The sequence below is a fragment of the Asterias rubens genome, chromosome 2, assembly GCF_902459465.1.
Source record: "Asterias rubens chromosome 2, eAstRub1.3, whole genome shotgun sequence".
Lineage (NCBI taxonomy): Eukaryota > Metazoa > Echinodermata > Asteroidea > Forcipulatida > Asteriidae > Asterias > Asterias rubens.
The window spans coordinates 18,377,287-18,396,157 of record NC_047063.1 but is presented as its reverse complement, the minus strand read 5'-3'; the positions used below and the strand labels follow the sequence as shown (position 1 = coordinate 18,396,157).

The 18,871-nt window shown below is 37.5% G+C and overlaps 2 protein-coding genes across 2 annotated transcripts in view; one reads left to right on the top strand and one right to left on the bottom strand.

The window, feature by feature from the left end:
* The window catches only part of LOC117306656 (histidine ammonia-lyase-like), a gene marked incomplete in the record, with an annotated part of 5,340 nt that extends 3,984 nt beyond the window's left edge, over positions 1-1,356 (top strand). The window contains 2 exon segments of the mRNA XM_033791145.1: positions 60-129; positions 1,126-1,356. Coding sequence (XP_033647036.1) covers positions 60-129; positions 1,126-1,266 — 211 coding nt within the window.
* Positions 1,357-5,348: 3,992 nt separating this feature from the next.
* On the bottom strand, positions 5,349-16,993 carry LOC117307110 (urocanate hydratase-like). The gene is made up of 18 exons (XM_033791771.1): positions 16,830-16,993; positions 15,650-15,780; positions 15,007-15,100; positions 14,790-14,849; positions 14,133-14,261; positions 13,253-13,314; positions 12,526-12,592; positions 11,853-12,034; positions 10,924-10,974; positions 10,695-10,757; positions 9,666-9,845; positions 9,163-9,260; positions 8,723-8,798; positions 8,033-8,154; positions 7,289-7,359; positions 6,605-6,803; positions 6,026-6,207; positions 5,349-5,705 (listed from the first exon to the last, which is right to left on the bottom strand). The coding sequence occupies exons 1-18, from the start codon at positions 16,953-16,955 to the stop codon at positions 5,568-5,570; spliced, it is 2,031 nt and encodes a 676-aa protein (XP_033647662.1). The 5' UTR covers positions 16,956-16,993; the 3' UTR covers positions 5,349-5,567.
* Positions 16,994-18,871: the final 1,878 nt, after the last annotated feature.

Genomic DNA, 18,871 nt, shown 5'->3' with positions numbered 1-18,871 from the left:
TAAATTAAAATATGAAATATAAGTTGGTTTTAATACGTTATTTTATCCCCCCCCCCCAGGCCTTGGGATAAGGATCGTTTCATGGCTCCTGACATTGATGTTGCAACAAAGCTGCTGCAGGACCAAAAGGTCAACCAAATTTTCCTCTTTGAAAAAGCAACCCTACCTTTTCTCTGGTATTTGTTAGTAACTGGATCTATTTTATCTTGTAATATCACTGGCCTTTTTTAATGTTAACGTTTTATTTTATTTTGTCGAATAAGTTCATTATTGGGTTTTTTAGTTTATGTGATGTATTTTTGTATTTTTTTTTTGTATGAAGAAACTATAAATAAGTAGTAAATTTGCAGGTACAACCATGTGTAAATCGCTTTTGTGGGAGTGTTGGCTCTGAAAACCGGCTCTGAAAACCGGCACTTCTCAGAGCCGACACTTCCACAAATGAGATTTACACATGGTTGTACCCGCAGTTTACTATTTATTTATAGTTTTTTCTTATTTCTCCACAACATGCAAAGCTTCAAACAATACTTAATTTTCTGTAGTTTATAACAAATCAATTATGGTTACTTATAAAATGATCCTCATCCATATCCTAAACACCGTCCACTCTCTGCTCCTGTGTTTATTGACTCCAATACTGAACTGGCAACTAGATAAAATCTATGATAATTTCCTCCAAGTAACAAAGCAACCCCTCTCCCCCATTGATTGGTGCACCAAATTTATTTTGTGTATTTGTGTATTTGTCGTCTTCAGTTAGCCTGGTATTTTAAATCCTTTGTATTTTGTTGTCAGCATTTTTTGTAATGTCATTGTTCGTCTCTTGTGTCTTGAACTAATAGTTTTGTGATTCGCTGTTTGTTTGTTTGTTTGTTTGTTTGTTTGTTTGTTTGTTTGTTTGTTTTTTGTTTTCTACGAGCTCGGCTTACTCAAAGCGCCTCATGCTCTCGCTCTTCTCTTGTACATAGTTATTTCCTAATTGTTTATTTATTCTTTGCTTTAACGATACATACATTTTGTATACTCATACGCACTTTTGATTTTGTTACCTTTCTAAATTCTCATTTTGAACTATTCTCCAATGGAGAATGGAATAAACATCATTTTGAATTGAATTTCTAGATATGGGATGCGGTCAAGCCTTACATGGATCATTACCATACTGAGCATCTGAAAGACGTCAGCGTCCAGTCGCCAACAGCTAGCGTCTTGGGATCAGGGACCTCTACACCCCGCATGCCCAAGCGCAAACGAGAGTACTAAGGCGCAAACCAGAGTGAACCTGTGAAAACTTGAGTTCAATTGGTCGTCAAAGTTGCGAAATAATAATGAAAGAAAAAACACCCTTATCACACAAAGTTGTGTGCTTTCAGATGCTTGATTTCGAGACCTCAAATTCTAAACTCGAGGTCTAGAAATCAAATTCACTGAAAATTACTTCTTTCACGGAAACTACGTTACTTCAGAGGGAGCCGTTTCTCACAATGTTTTAAACTATCAACCTCTCCCCATTACTTGTTACCAAATGAGTTTTTATGCCGATAATTATTTTGAGTAATTAAAAATAGTGTTCACTGCCTTTAAGCACTATAGCTTGCAAACCCGGGGAGACCTGTAAACAAGGGCGCTTGCTACGGGAACCAGAAACACTGGGGTTAAACCCCTGCTATTCCTTGATAAGTATTATTGGTTCTTTTAAATGTACTACCAATCCTTCCTAGTATAGCGGCCCCTTTGGCTTAATGTCCCATTTGAAAGACAAAGCAATAATGGTAAAGTATCTTGCCTAAGGACACAAGTGCCACAGGGACTCAAACCCACACTCTGCTGATCAGAAATACTAGAGCTTGAGTCCGGTGCTCTTTAACCACTCAGCCGCGACACACAACAGCAGTGCATCCGAAACAAACAATTTAGAAAACAGCAAGGTGGGATTGCCTGAAACTTTTTCATTGTTATTTTTTTTCTTCTTTTTTTTTTTACTGAAATTGTGTTATTTTTCTTAACACTGATCATTTTGGGCAAACAAGGACACTCCTTTTTGTTCTGGTGTTAAATTATCTGAAATAAGTGCATTGATTCATAAATGTGGTACCCTCTGCTAAAATAAAGGATTCAAACTGCCTAGCTACCAAGCAGTCTCGGTGGTCTAGTTGGTAAGACATCTGCTCTAGAATGTTAAAGCTTGTAAATTCGAATCCCACTCGAGTAATATGCCTGTGATTTTTTTTTAGTAGAACTCGAGAAAGTACTGAGTATACAGTGCTAGCACACATCGGTGTATGGGTAAAACCAAAATGAATAAGTGCATTGTTTGTTGTAACTTTCAACAATACCATAGTCTTGCGATACTCGGTTTTATGGAGTAGTTTTTATTTTTTTGCAATCTGTAATCCTCTATATTTTTTATGTAAAAAAAACACTTTATATTTCTCCTATATTTTTCAAAGCGTATTTAACTTCCTTGAAGGTGTCTTCTTGGTTTCCCAGTTGTTGTTTTTTTGTGCTGTATTTTTTTCTTTTTTTTCCTTAGTTTTGTTATACCTTTTTATTCATGGAAGTGGTGTAGGAAACCCATAGAAATAAAGCTTTTTAAAATGTCAAAATTAATAAACTGATATTGCGTAATATTGTTTTCTCATTGTTACACTAGTTGACCAAATAAAAAATTGTGCTGGAAGGGCAATCTAAAGAACTTATTTGAGAGAGAGAAAAAAATATTGTGTTTTTTTTTGCAAAAATTTTAGTGAATTGTTGTTGTTTAAGCTTTTGCCGTTAAAATGTTTAATTTAGAATTATGATATTAACTGTAAAGCTCCACCACTAACTGTAAAATCCACTACAAATCCAAGTTTGTATTTGTAGTGGATTTTTGCGTGTTTTTGAACAAAGGAAATGTTTAATTTAGAATTATAATATTAACTGTAAAACAGTTAATAATGTAGTGGTCTTGGCGTGTTTTGGGAAAAAAATTATTAAAGAATTAACGCATTAATCAGTAAAAAAAAAATAACCCATTCAATTTGTTTATTGTTTCAGAGTGTGGAATGGTTTGAAAAGAGTGTTTGAATAAAATGGTGGAAATGTAATAAAAATTTGTGTCATTTGAAATTTTGTGATAAATTTGTTAAAAGAAATTGGCCTTTAATTCCTGGAAATGTCCACCCCTTCTTGCAGAGAAGAAAACAAAGTTTTTAAAATTCATATCAATGATCACTAACGGTATTTACTTTAACACCCCCCCCCCCATTTCTCTCTGATCCCACACCCCTCCCCTACCCACAAATGCTTCCTCTCGGTAATCGACCTCTGGCAAAGTGTTTTTGTTTTTTTCTGTGAAACCTTTACTTTCCCCCCCCCCCAAACCCCATTTCTCTCTTATCTCACCTACCCCCTGTATCTTCAACATTTACAATTTTCCAGAAAAAGAGTTTGTTGTTGTCTAAAACAATAGGAGATAAACATGATGCCATTTTATATATCTCTATTGTTTACCTTAAACATTTCTTGACAACAGATAAATAAGGAAAATCAGGCAACTCGTCATTGACTCGTAAAATAGATTTTTAATCTCCTACAATTACACCAAACACAAGAACCTGAAACATACATCTGTGAAAGTCTAAAGAGATTTTCACAAAATCAATTTTAACCGAAACCCTGTTTTTTGTAAGCACTGTGTTTCTTCAAGCAAATAGGAATCTAAGGTTCTGTTTGGTCAACTCACTAGCGACAAAAGGTGATATAAACCTATTTTGCACGGCCAATATAACACCCTGTTCTAAATAACTCTGGGTATTGCGCTATTCAAATCTATATCAAAAATGATCAGCCATTTCGACACCACATATTGCATTAAAGACCTGGGCACTATTGGTAATTGTCAAAGACCAGTCTTCTCACTTGGTGTATCTCAACATATACATAAAATAACAAACCTGTGAAAATTTGAGCTCAATCGGTCGTCGAAGAGTGCGAGATAATAATGAAAGAAAAAACACCCTTGTCACACGAAGTTGTGTGCTTTTAGATGGTTGATTTCATGACCTCAAACTCTAAACTTGAGGTCTCGAAATCAAATTCGTGGAAAAATACTTCTTTCTCGAAAACTATGTCACTTCAGAGGGAGCCGTTTCTCACAATGTTTTATACCCCCAACCTTTCCCCATTACTCATTACCAAGTAAAGTTTTATGCTAATAATTATTTTGAGTAATTACCAATAGTGTCCACTGCAGCAGCTCGTCCTACTCTGTAATGACTTTGTTGGATTAGGGATGCAGAAGAACCGTATTTGTCCCTATTTCAAACTCAAGTGTTCCAAATCCTGCCTGCAGAAACAAAATCCACAGGCTGCTTGGTTGGGATTTGAACCCAAGACTCCAGAGTCTGTGAATTTAAGGCAGTGCTTTCCTTCCATAGTTACTTTATATCGGAAGAATTTACAGCTTGTGAGAAAGAATCAATAAAGTAACATAACAGGCTTTGATTGAAAATCTGAAAAAGTAACCAAGAGATATGCAGCTAGACTTTGCCGTTCTGACATAACATTGTTTTTTAAACAGACATTATTGTTAGTTTTAACTCTTGAAAAAGTCAATAAAAAAATGAAGTCACACTCCATGAACTAAACCCAGAATATCTCTACCTCTATTTGTGTTTTATACATTTCTTATTTCAGTGCAGGATATAAAGTAAAACTACTGAGCAAACCATTAAATTTCATTATCACCAACGTTAGAACGATTCAAATAATGGCATCCGTCCCAAACCAAACTGTTGAATTTCAGAAACTATATAATACTAAGCCGGCACAGTTTTATCCTTTAAATACATTTACATGTACCTATCACCACATAGACTATTGGTCAAAGGAAGAGACTAGTGGCTACCTGAAAATTAAAAACCTTTAATCTGAAAACCCAATCCACATGGTGCCCCCCGTGGGATTTGAAGCGGGGTTCTAGAGGTGGAAGACAAGGAAAGATAACCAATACACACCAATCAGACCGCCCTAAGTAAGGTCCAATCATAAATAATATGAAATAAAGAAAAAAATTGAATATTCTTATTGGTGAATACAAAGACATCCTCTCCCCATCCCCAATTAAGAACAACAGTTGTTTTCCCCAATATAACCCCCATTTTCTGCTCTAAATAAAATAAAGTGGCACTTTAGAGGCCTCAATCTAGGGGTGGATGTTAATTAGTGGCCTAACGTGAAGGAGGCACATAATAAAAGGCTTCAGACCTGATGTTTTTTATGATTTGAGTGATTACCTTTTTCTCAAAAACTAGGTTACACTGTACTTCAGAGGGAGCCGTTTCTCACAATGTTTTATACTATCAACAACTCTCCATTGTTCATCACCAAGTCAGTTTTTATGCAAATCATTATTTTGAGTAATAGTGTCCAGTGTACGGAAACTACAGTTTTAATTGCCGAAAGGGGCCCCCAAAGAAAAATGGTGCCTCCCCACTCCCCCTTGTGCCCCCCTGAAATGTTGCCCTAGTTTTGATGCTAATGTAGAGGGATGGATGTAGAGGAGATTGTGTCAGTCTGGTTTAGTCTCTGAAGGCTCTCTCCAGTACGTCAGACTGGACATTGTGCGGCAGGGTCACCTTCAGCTTATTATTGCCCTGCATGGCTCTGCAGATGGTCTCCTGGGCTTTAGTGTTGCCTGACCAGCTCCGACGGGCCACCTTGGGATTTTAAGAACAAAAAAGTAGAGTATTAATCAGGGCGAGATTGCAAGGAAGTGAAAAGCAAAAATCCTGAAAAATGGGACTAGCAATTTCCTTTTTGGCCAGTAGAGAACTTTCAGATTGTAAAATCGTTTTGAGGATATTTATTTAGTTTGAAAGACTCTTGAAATCCCCATGAATTAAACAGTAGAGGTGTGGAACGTGTGGAAGTATTCTTTCGTTGACGAAAACAAACCCTTGAAGAATCTTACAGGAATCACAGAAGTCACAAAAATCTATAAGAATCCACCCCCACCCCAACACTACACCCCACTTACCCCATTACTGACATCCCAGGCTAGCATGGATTTCGCTCTCTCTCCAGCCCTCTCTGATCCATCCAGCATCAGACCAAAGCCTCCGTTGACCACCTCACCCCATCCGACACCTCCCCCATTGTGTAGAGCCACCCACGTAGCACCTCGGAATGAATCTCCGATCACGTTCTGGACTGCCATGTCTGTCAAGGAAAAAAACAGAAAATGTTTTTATAAAAAAAAAACAGTGTTTATATGAATTAGATGTGCAACCTTTGTACACTGCAGAGCTGTACTGCAGTTATCATTTGTTGCAGTGTCTATACCACATCTGTAGTGTTCGGCATACACACAACAGCCAAATGTTTTAACATGGTGTTTCGGCACTATGGAACAGTCTTCTAAAACGGCACTTATGTTACCCGTAAGTTTTAAAATTGTCAAAACCATAATGTCTCGCTTAAAATAGCCCAGATGAAAAACCCCAAAAGTTTGCGCCGAGATGCAACATTTTTGGATGGAGCATTTCCGTGCGAAACGGCATAAAATCAAGATACAAAGTTTGTGCAATGTTGCAATTAAACGATGTATCCATTTTACCTGCACAAAAGGCAGATCCATCGTATATATTTGAAGTCTCTCTGAACGGACTGTCTGTCCCGCTGACGTCGTGATGGTCTCTGCTGATGTTCACCGGGCCATGTAGCCTGCCATCGTTGACTGCTTGGTTAAAAGCGGCTGCGATGGCCATACGACCTCGCTGATCGGAGTAGAGGATGCGTGCTTGGGAACCAACCACCTTAGGGTACCAGGGAGGAGATAGTAAGGTTCCTCATAATAAGAATAATAAATAAAATTCAATCATAAATTAAAAAACACAACCTTAATTCTTGCATCAGCTGCTGAAAAAAACCTTCAACTTTGTCGCCCTAAACTTTGGAATAGTCTCCCCCAAACTTAGGAATAGTCTCCCCCAATCTCTGCACTCTGCTGATTCACTTCATATTTTCAAGAATCATCTAAAACCACACCTCTTCTGACAATGATTGTTTGGTTGTTTATGATTTTAATTTGCAATTTTGTATAATTATTGCCATGTTTCTTTTGCTGTATATCATCACAAACCGCTGTGATACATGTATTGATGAAATGACGATATATAAAGACAATTTGTATTCTATTGTAGGGTATTATTTAATTTTAAAAAATGCCATTCAACTCTCATTATCAGAGAGCAGGGGTGCAAATGACAAGCGGTTGAGGTAAATAGGAAGTAGATATTACCAGCTTATGCTTATTAGCTTCCTTTATCCAGCGAATGTTGTCTTCGTATTGTTGCTTGGTTGTCTCGGGAACTGGAAAAACAAAAACAAGAAATGCAGGTTATAACCAATTCATATTTTCACAAATCTAAGACATTCTAAATCCAGAAGCTAATTCTTGACAATTCAAATAAAGTCATCAATCAGTTCCAGTCAAATCAAAACATTTTACAAATATTGTTTTTTGTAAAGTTGAGTCACAAGAAATTCTTGACAAGTTAATTTAAACGTTTGTAACTCTTGCATCGAAGAAAGAGTTGATATGTTTTTACATTCTCAGTGCCTACTGATGTTTTAATTCTAAAATGAAATAAAAATAGTTTGTACCCGCCATAGTTTTCCTTATCACTGCTATCACCACAAGTGGCCATTTGATCTTTAATAGGTCAATTTTTTATTAATGTAACAGGCTTAAAAATCACAGCATTATGATGTAGATGTAATGTCACATCCAGCGCTATATAAAATATAATCTTTAAAACTTTGCTTGCTTACAGAATGATGTCTTGCAATTGGAGACTTTGGAACGCTAGGTGGCAGCAGACTTACCAGGTGAACTGTCATTGTTTATGCAGTTCTGAGCATGCGCGCATTACCAAGAACAATGGATTTTACCTGGTAAGTCTGCTGCCACCTAGCGTCCCAAAAGTCACCCATTACCAACTGAATTAAGATCAAGATAATTTGAAAGGGAGACTTTCCCTACCTCCTTGATTGATGAAGTCCTCCAGGACAGTTGTTGCAATGTCATCCGTTGTGGCCAGGTCATTTGGGTCAGTCGATGTACACACCCATCGGAAAGGACCAAAGCCAAGAGAAAATATATCGCTGTAGAGATAAAGACAACAATCAGGAATCAAATTCACAAAGCACTAAAAGTCATCTCAAGATGAGTTGTCAGTATTACCATAGTGGTTTGTATTGTGACATCTTTGCATAGCAATTCAGATTAAGAAAATAGAATTAGCTGTTGCAAACAACTTACCAACGTCCAAAAGGACCTGTGGTATAAATGCAAAAAATAGTTGTTTTTAATGGCCTGACGTTTTGACCATAGCAGACGTCTTTCTTGTAGGCTAAATGACAACACAACAAACATGAACAGGGCCCACTTTCATAGAGCTGCTAACCAACCAAATTTCCACGTGATTTTCCGGATAAGCAAACAACAGCTGAACACCAGTTGAACAAGCAATATGCAACAGATGGAAACTTGGTTGGTAATCCTGTTTAAATCAAGGAAGAAATTTCACGCTAAGCAAATTTTTGTGCTTACAGCAGCTCTATGAAATTGGGCTCAGGAAACTAAGTCAGATTGATTCAAACTTTGAAGATCCGTCTTTCACTCGGGTAGTAAGAAACACAGATCTAAGCGTATTTAAAGCTTATCTCTTACCCCATAATATCCTGAACATATGATGGATATCTGAACCGATTCCCAGTTTGATCTCCTTCCTTCATCACATCAGCACCTACCAAGAAAATAATATCATCACATGCCGTTTAATTTTTAAGCAGATAAGTTTTGAGAAGAGATTTGAATTGACAAGATTTAAGATAAAGTGGTAGAGAGTTCCAGATGCGTAGTGCAGCTGAAGAAAACTAAGACATCTACAAAAATCATCATAATTTAATAAAGAAATAAAAGGGTAGCGACGAGTTCTTAAACTGCCGTTTAATTTTTGAGCAGATAAGTTTTGAGAAGAGATTTGAATTGACAAGATTTAAGATAAAGTGGTAGAGAGTTCCAGATGCGTAGTGCAGCTGAAGAAAACTAAGACATCTACAAAATTGATGACCTTAAATCAGGAAAACAAAAATTCCTCTTGAACCGACCTGCTCGACTGGCCTCTAGCAGGAAGGCATTCCCATAGTCAAAGAAATACAACCCTCGATCAGACAGCTTGTTGATGGCAGCAATCTGACGACGCAAGCTGTGTCCAAAACAAATAACAAAACTAATGTATCAGTTGGTTCAGTGCTGGCAATCATTCTTTGTTCATTCCAAAAATACTTAAGATTTATCCAGTCAGTTTAGCTTGTGGTTTTTCTTACTTGAAAATTAAAGAGGTCTTACAAAAGTGTATGCGTTCAAAATCTAAAAATGTCTCTTCTTTTTGTATATGAAGAACTATGTGTAAATGCAATCTGACGACACAAGCTGTGTCACTTACAAATTACAAAATGAATGGCTCAGTTGGGAAAATTTTAAGTTTTCAGAAAATCCTGACCTACTGAACTAACATGTCTGATTAACAATTCCTATTGTAAGTTTAAAGGGATTTTTTTTATTATTATTATTATTTTTTTTTTTTTAGGGGGGGGGGCGGAATGGGTACCTTTCCTGGACCAGGTTCTTGAATCTAGCAGGATCTGCAGCCATCATGACATTGGCATCATCGAAGCTAAGCTGGACTGGGTAGTAGCCTCCATTGTAGGGGTTATGGCAAGAGGTCTGATCCGATCCTAGATCAACCAGTAACTCTCCTGTACTGTCATACTCTGCTGCAACACGCTCCCTGTGTTTCAAAATAGAATAGCCCAGTATCAAATTAAAATCCCCCTTTATTTAAATGGAAGAGTCTATATAATTTCATATTGAAATATAGATGTCTCGGTTTATTACAATAACCTTAGGCCCACATTTCTCCCACTCTTCAGTCTCCTGACGATGACTATAGAGCAAGCTAGTCGAAACATTGACATTAGTGACGTTCAAGAGAGGTCCCCTCGATTCACTAAATCTAAGTCGTAGTCCTGGGGTCGATTTCACAAAGAGTTAGGACTAGTCCTAACATAGGAATAGTCCTAGGAGATATTAAAAGCGTATTGCAAGTCCTCAGATAAACCGAGTAAGTCACCCTAACTCAAGATAAGACTAGTCTTAACTCTTTGTTAAACCCACCCCTGGCTGATTTTCCACCTTCCGCCCACGTATAGTTAATAAGCAAGACAGTCCTTTCCAGGACTGAGAAGTCTCCTGATTCCGAAAATTCTACTCTGCTACGGTATATATTCTGGTTTGTTAATTCACTGGACTGACAGCCAAGCATGCCGAAAAAGTACATTTAGAAGTAAAAATAGTTCCTATATGTAATAATATATATATATGGTGTTACCGCAAACCAAATAAATTGATACCTCACCATGCATCGCTCAAATCCTATACACATATACACACCGAAATTTGTTATGGATTTCTGTGATGTGATAGTAATTTTTAATTAAATTTATTTACATTACAAGGGTGACAAATGAGTGATTGGGGTACCGATAATCTTGAAAACAAATAGGAACCATCAATAGTTATGATGCGTATCGATCCCCGTTCAATTTGCACCTGTTTTAAAGCAATCAATTATACCTACCAAATGTCCACTATGTTCCCATTGTAGCCCAGGCTGAGGGGTGTCCTCTCCTTTCTAGCTCGTCTGTCAAGAATCAAACATTGGGGAGCAATTTAGTTTTAACAATTATGCAAATTAATGGTGTAATATCATACGTATAATTCTAACAGTTATCTAAAACAAAAATGTGTTCATAAATAAATAAATAAATAAATAAATATATATAAACAAATAATGTGACTTTACTTACTTGATTCTTTCAATGCAGATGTCAAGATTATCTGTTATCTCCATCAACCAGCTTAAACAAAAAATTAAGATATTTTAAGTCAACTAATAAATTAGCAAGTTCGTCAATCAATCAATCAAGCCATCCATCCATCAATCAATAATGGGATCTCTGCAACATATTCCAGATCACTGATGACATTAAATTTATTCTGAAATTTTGTTTTTCGTCCATGTCTACTATGCTGTTCTAATGTATTTGCTTAAGTGTTAATTTAGATGTACCGACCTTATATTGTTACAGCTAAGTTAATTTAATTTTCTAGTTTTCTATGTTTTTGTAAATTCTGTATATTTTGTAAATGAATAAACTGTTTTGTTTTGAAAAGTAAAAGAAAAAATCAATCATCAGTCCATCAATCAATCAACCAATTAATCAGTCAATCAATCCACTACGTTACTTCAGAGGGAGCTGTTTCTCACAATGTTTTATACTACCAACAGCTCTCCATTGCTCGTTACCAAGTAGGTTTTTATGCTAACAATTATTTTGAGTAATACCCAATAGTGTCCAGTGCCTTTAAAGGGTGTATGTAACTTTTGAAGGACAAAAAACACAATGTCCACTAAACTTACACTAAACTTACACAGTGTGAAGATAATGATAGTAGAAAGCTTCCCTAAAAATACTACGTGCTGAGGTGCTGTAGTTTTTGGGAGATGAGTAAAACAATGTCATAAAAATAGTTTTCGTCTCATGAGACGAAAATTATTTTAAGCATTTACAAACGTATTTTTATGACATTGTTTTACTCATTTCTCAAAAACTACAGCACCTCAGTAAGTAATATTTGAAGGGAAGCTTTCCACTATCATTATCTTCAAACCCTGTAAGTTTAATGTAAATCTATGAAAATTTTGAAAAGGTAGCCAAATCCTTTAAGACCTTACCCTTGCTTATATCTCTTCATCAGTGCCTCTTTACTAATCTCAGCAATGACTCCAACGCATCCGCAGATAACTGCAGCTTTAGCTTGAGCGCCACTCATTCCTCCTAGGCCAGAGGTCACAAAGACCCGACCTCTCAGATCACTGGTACCCAGCTGCTGGCGACCAGCATTCAGGACGGTAATCTGTCATGAGTAGAAGAAATATATTATTTTAATGGTAGATCTACAATGTGCACTTTATTGGTATAATTTAAAAAATATAAATGTTCACAGATTTACACATAACTTCACATGGTATATGGTCATGCTAAGAAACTTCCCTTGAAATATTTTTGCTTGAAATGCTGCAGTCTTTTTACAATAAAAAAAAATAAATGTAGTTTCCATCCTGCGAGTTCAAAACTTGATGTTTGAAAACAGAGAAAGCAAGTACAGGTTTTTAAATGGTTGATTGAGCTTAAACATAGGATTCAAACTGCCTCTAGCTACCGGCGACCTTGGTAGTCTAGTTGGTATGACATTGCTCTAGAATTGCAAAGGTGGTGGGTTGAGTCCCACCCGAGTATTGCCTTTGAGGTTTTTTTCACTGGACTCAGGAAAGTGCTGCATAAACAGTGCTTTACAGTACACACATCGCTGTCATTAGTAAAACCAAATAGTAAACATTCTTATACCGTTGTTCCATGTACGATGCCTTGAGGACCAATGTAACAGAAGCTACCAGCAGTCATCTGTCCATACCTGACCAGTAAATACAGAAAACAGATTTAAAACAGTCACTTAATCAACTTCAAAGAGTTTTAAAAATTATTCTACTTGATTCTTCTTAAAATTATGCAAAAAATAGTTCATGACCTGACGTTTGGACCCTCTAGCAGAGTCTTTCTTTAAGGCTTATATAATGACAACACATTAAACATGAACAAATGTAACGTAAGCAGTCATTATGGAAATTAATTATTAGAGAGAGTCAGAAAGCGCACAGGAAAAAACAAGGGGTAAACAATGAATAGGGAGACAAAAGGGGGTAGGAGGGAAGGGGCCTGTATTGAAACCAAGGGACACTCCAAAGTGACTGTGATCCTGAGGCCTAAAGAAACCTAAGTAGAGAAGATGATGATGAAATGTCAGTTCTAGATGTGGGACGGAAACCCCAGCTGGGGAAAACACACACACACACAATCAGATAGGGACCGACACCAAATCCACATGCAAGGCTCTAGTCTTGGATTCAGACTGGGACCCACAAGAGGAGTGGAAGGCAGTGAAAGAACCACTGAGCAAACGTATACAAATGTCCTAAGTTGTGGTTATCACTTACTGACATTTAACAAAAAATACTGTGCCTTAGAAAAGGGACTTGACTTGAGAAAGATAAGTCTTAAAATATAAAGAACTTACATAGTAACACCTAAAGCAAAGAGGCGATTGTAATTCTCACGGGATGAATAATTGGGCACCATCTGTAATCATAAAAACACAATGATTATTACAATTTACTTTCCATACAATATTGTATTTAATTGAGCTTTATTTGAGGTCTGAATGGATGCACAATCTAGGTCGTACAATCTAGGTCGAACAATCTAGGTCGTACAATCTAGGTCGTACAATCTAGGTCGTACAATCTAGGTCGTACAATCTAGGTCGTACAATCTAGGTCGTACAATCTACTTATCTAGGTCATATATTTTATATCCTACTGAAAACGCAAAAACAATAGGAGACTTTCCAACGCTAGGTGGCAGCAGACATACCGGGTAAATTTCCATTGTTTACGTAGTTCTGAACATGCGCATAATTCTGAGAACAATGGATTTACCCGGTAAGTCTGCTGCCCTCTATCGTCCCAGAAAGTCTCCCATTAAGCCTTTATATTTGTCACTGTTATGTATTGAGTGTAAAATTTGACAAAGCAAAGATTGGCTGTACGTGAAAACTGTAAAAACTATAAATCTGTTAATATTATCTAGCTCTTATTAGTGTACTTATGAAACTATGACCTTTTATGACTCAAAACTTGGAGAATTTTTTTTATGTTATTGATAACATCGAAAAAACGCAAAGATGTTGATTTCCCAAAATGTGTGTTTTGTTTTTTTTAATGAGTTTTGCTGTTCAGGAAAATTGTGATATGTGACCAATTCAACAAGGTGTAATTTTACTCATTTTTTGCTGCCCGCTTGATTTTACTGTGGCTCGGTTAACATGGTGACTGGGGTTGCTAACTTCTAACACAAAATTTGATTTTCCCAATCGAGGCCAGTATCATTATTCATACCATGCCATTAGTGACTACCACCCTAGGTGCATCGATGTGACTAGGGAAGAGACCCATTGGATGTCCTGAGTAGAGCGCCAAAGTCTGGTCATCCGTCATCTCAGATAGATAATGCATCACTAGACGAAACTATAACGCAATGAAAAGTGATAATAATAATAGTAATAATTAACACAACATTTATGCAAACGGATTTACAAACACAGGTAAAACTACATGTACACACATTGAAAAGCAGATCTGAACTGTGTTTTAGCTTTTGTAGTTTGTATTTGATGTGGTAGAGAAGTCAAGAGTGTGGGAAACAGCGAGGTCTGACTCTGACTGACATTTTCAGTACCCTCGGGATAAATAATCACAGGTATGTTATTAGGGTGTGATTCCAACCCACCTACCCTTTCTAAAGTAGACATCAGTGTATGGGGAAAACCAAAATGATATTATTTTATTGCGAAGTTTAGCATAGTTACAGTACCAGCTGATTTATGCAATTTGAACTGCCTCTAGCTCCCAGGCCAAGGTCGTTGCTTTGAATCCCAATCGAGAAACATGCCTGTGGAATCTTTTTTACAGATCTTGGTGTACGGGTTAAACCAAATAATACTCTTTATCCCTGACTAAATAAGTTAGTATCACTGAAATGTAAAGATACAGTACCTGGGCCCAGTTGGAAAAGACTTGTCCGTTGCCACCGTATGTTACCAACTCATGAGGAAACTAAACAAGAAACAGGGAGGAAATTGGACAGATGTAAACATTTCTGGAAAATGACTGTCTGTGTTCCCTTTTATAACATAACCTAACTCCTCAAAGCTTTTGGGCTCACAACCAAAATATGTGTTTATTTAAAACAATTTGAAGGAAAATTTCCAACCTGAGCCACCCTTGGGTCGAGGTTGTTCATAATCATATGCATGATGCCGGCAGCTTGTCTGGAGTTACATGGGTACTCATTGATAGGGTAAGCCCTGAAATAAAAAGCAAATCAATAGTCAATTTCAAAATAATAACAATGCTTTCAATAATATGATTTGTGTGAGGCACAAATGCTTTCATTAGTATAAATTAGCAACACTGAGGGAATAAAGTTCCCCAACATTTGAAGAAGGTGGACAATCTTTTAATTTTTTTCTATATTTTTTTATGATGGTTGATGAGCCAGTCTGACCTCACAATACATGCGTAAATGCAAAGTGAAAATCCACGGCTTTTGTCATCAGTTCTTCACCTTTTTTCATGAACTGTGTGATTTGTTTTGTTTCTGGATGTTAAGTAAACTTATAATGTATCAAGTGCACTTTAACTTGAGTATCTGTCTGCTTTTCTTTTCTTTTCTTTTTTTGCAATGAATAATATTGTGTTATTTAAACCATGTTTTATATAAAACCAGGCATGACCAATAAATTAACTCAAAAAAATTTAAACATTTCACATCTTTAAGGAGAAATGATCTTAAACTAATATACATTTGAAAATATGTAAATGGTTTGAGTATAAAGTCTTGCCTAAAACAGTACCTCATTTCAATGTCAGGACGGAAGCGATACATGTAAATGTGGCCATACTGTCTCAATTCTTGAGCAAACTCTGGTGCCAAGACGTCATGGAGCTCCGATGGGAAATATCGCAAAGCATTCTGCAAAGCAAGCTGTAAAATCAAAAGGGAGAGGTTGAGGGAACAGTGGTCACTATGTTTTTTATCAAATGCAATGGTTTTATTAAAACCACTGGGGTTTTTTCTCGAGACTACAGTGACAACATTTATAGTCTATAGCTCATGTATCTACCTAGATAAGGTATTCAAGATTAAGATGCCAGAACAAATAGACACTTAAAAAAGACAGTTAAAAACTTATGCAGGACTTTATAAGTGAGAAGATCCAGTACCTTGGGCGCTACACTCCTTTTTTTTTCTTCAAAATTTGTCATTATCGGTCGTACGACGGATAATGACAAATTTCGTAGAAAAAAAAAGAGCACAGCGCTTCAGTTACTGGATCTAATAAGGGAGTGGATTTTCTAGACCAACGCAACACTCAATGAGAGAACAGAAAACACTATAGAGAGATCTTTAAAAAACAAAAATAATAACAATTTTTGCGAGATCAGTCAGAGAAACCTATAATAATCGATCGGCATGTTTGTAATTGTAAATGTATAAACTGAAGTGCAAAAAGCTTCAAACAGGATTTTGTTTATGTCACTCTATGTATGAGGTTCGTGGAAGCGACGGTAGCAGAACGAACCTCATAGAGTTGTAGGAGAAGTCTGGATAACTTTCCGCATGGCGCGTCAGCACTATGACTAATTCACTTTGTTTACAAAAGACAGGGATAGGCCTCATTGAGGAATATATTTCATTGAGAGGTGAATTAAAGTTAGATTATTTCATATCGAATGAAAAAGTGGTGGCGCCATACGGAAAGTTATTGCTCAGAAGAGTCACTCATATAGTCAATCATGAAAAGCCATTCAAATGTGAGTTCCTCGCGATCGTGTAGACAATCACAAACAAAACATGGGAACACCCACATCACGCCCCACGAAACCCACCAATCACCATAGGTTGCCACGTTGTCGTTGCATAACTTCTGTAAAACACAATACAACACAATCCAATGGCAATGAATTGAATCTTCTCATTGAACACAATCAATGTCAGTTGTCACTGAATCTCTTTCTTCATTCACCACTCACCCTCTCTTCCTCTGGTGTAAGGTTGGGCACCCTGGTTGGTGCATGTGCCGTGTTAGAATCTCTCGGTTTGGGAGGAGGCAGAGGATCCACTGGAAGCCCGTCACAAATATCTTTCAAGGAAGCCATGTTTTCTGATCAAAAAAGTGATGTTGCTTCGATCCCCTATCCCCTATCACACAAGCTCGGCGGTCGTTCTGTTATTTGGAACTAGCGCCCTCTCTAGCTCTAGAGCCACCATGTGCTTGTGGGATTGTGAGCATTTATTTTTGCCAAAAGTTGTTTTCAATCTGAAACCGGAAGTCGAGGGGAATACAAATTGAATAGTTTGACCTTTTGCAAAAAAAGTCCCTGAAAGTATATCAAACCTTGCTGATACTCAGCCATTATTTTGTTTTACAAAAGATTGAGGTCCTAAAAACTATCGGCGTGATATTATGCAAAGTCAAAGCTAAGCATTAAAACTTGTCTTTTGTACTCGCACTTCGTTTCTTTGGCATTGTGTTGCTTCCTTCCATGTGGGCCGTTCCCGCCGCCCATATCGTACCTGTTTGTGTTCATAATCACGTCTTAGTTCATTTTTGAGTAAGGGGCGCGGGCCTACTAATCCCTCCAAGGTTTGTTTGCGGATTGAATGACTGCAGGTTCGAACTGCAAACTTTCTCTTGCACGACCTAATTTTAAAAACAAAAAACAAAAAATAGTTACGAAGCTAGACGCGCCCCCCGTGAGGAGAAAATGCCGAACTCAACAAACTTGCGCCGCCATCCATCGAGCAAGGGGTGGGTGTCAGGCTCCGACGGTCCAGACCCCCCACATGCTCCCGACATTCTTTTTAAAACAAAAACCACATGTCTACCGCCGGTATTCAGGACTCAACGCACCTTTTCTCTCATTTTGAGCGTTTGTACGGAGAGATGGGGGCCAAAAAAGTAATTTGTCCCTAAATCTCATGATGTATCGATGATAGAAAGTAGACCTATAGGTTTTCCTGACCAGTTTCTTCAAAAATTTGGTTCCCCCCGCCCTCCGCGACAGTAGAATAAAGCAAGACAGTTCTCTAAGAACAAACTCTACCTATGGCAAATACACAGTGTGTTACCGCAAACCAAATTATTATACATTGATACCTCACCACGCAATGCCTCAAATCCTCCCCAAATTGGTTTCCATTATAAGTAATGCGCATTCGAAAGTTTTCAAACTATAGGCCCCCTAGGGGTTTTTCTTTTACTGTAATCCATTTCGTTTAGATTTGCCATTTTCGTTTCAGTCATTCTTTTTCTATGGCATTCGCAAGACACCACTCTACAAAATTTATGCCCCGTAAACACCATGGTTCATCCGCTCGTGCTGTTGGTTGGTTGGTTGAGAAAAGTTTACTGAAATTGATTTACTCATTAAATTGACTGCTGATGCTCATGATAAACGGTCGAGCGTTCTTTTGAAACGAAAGTGATCAAATGCACCCGGTTGTTAAAATAAACGAATTGATTTTTAATTGACCGGTGAAACCTACAGTAAATAACATGTGACATAACGAAGTCATTATATCATGGTATGGAAGTCTAAATCAGTTTAATTTTTTCGTTTTAGCCCTGCATAATGGAGGTAAAACCCGAACCATGCATGTAGTCTGCACTGACTTATGACAGGAAATTCTGTTGCCCCGCCCTGCGAATATTTTTTCCCCAAACGACATTGCAATACTTGTTCCCCCTGCCGCTGTGATTTGGCTCTTGCCGTCAATATTACGATGAAATTGGCGTGCTTTTTTTACCAAATCATTGCAAGTGTCGTTTGGGAAAAAAAAATTGCTCCCCGGCCGCTTGTTCCCCATAAGCGCCCTCTTTTGATCCTCCTTCAACCCACGCTATTCTACAAAATGGGGACTAGACTTCAAGGCTCTTGATGAACAGGGGCCCAGTCTACAGAAGAGGCGGACAGATTCATATAGGACACCCTCTCTTGGCCCTCCTCCGGCCCTGCGAAGGAAAAATTACCCGTTTCCGTTATTTCAAAAAAGTTGCCGCTTACTCCGGGCA

What these genes read in the sequence shown, in the direction of transcription:
- LOC117307110 (XM_033791771.1), bottom strand. Translation starts at nt 16,955, where the DNA reads ATGGCTTCCTTGAAAGATATTTGTGACGGGCTTCCAGTGGATCCTCTG. An exon ending in TTTGCTTTAGGTGTTACTAT is followed by an intron (nt 12,593 to 13,252) that starts GTAAGTTCTTTA and finishes TTTACTGGTCAG; the next exon opens with GTATGGACAGATGACTGCTG. An exon ending in TGGATCTGCCTTTTGTGCAG is followed by an intron (nt 6,208 to 6,604) that starts GTAAAATGGATA and finishes TTTCCTTGACAG; the next exon opens with ACATGGCAGTCCAGAACGTG.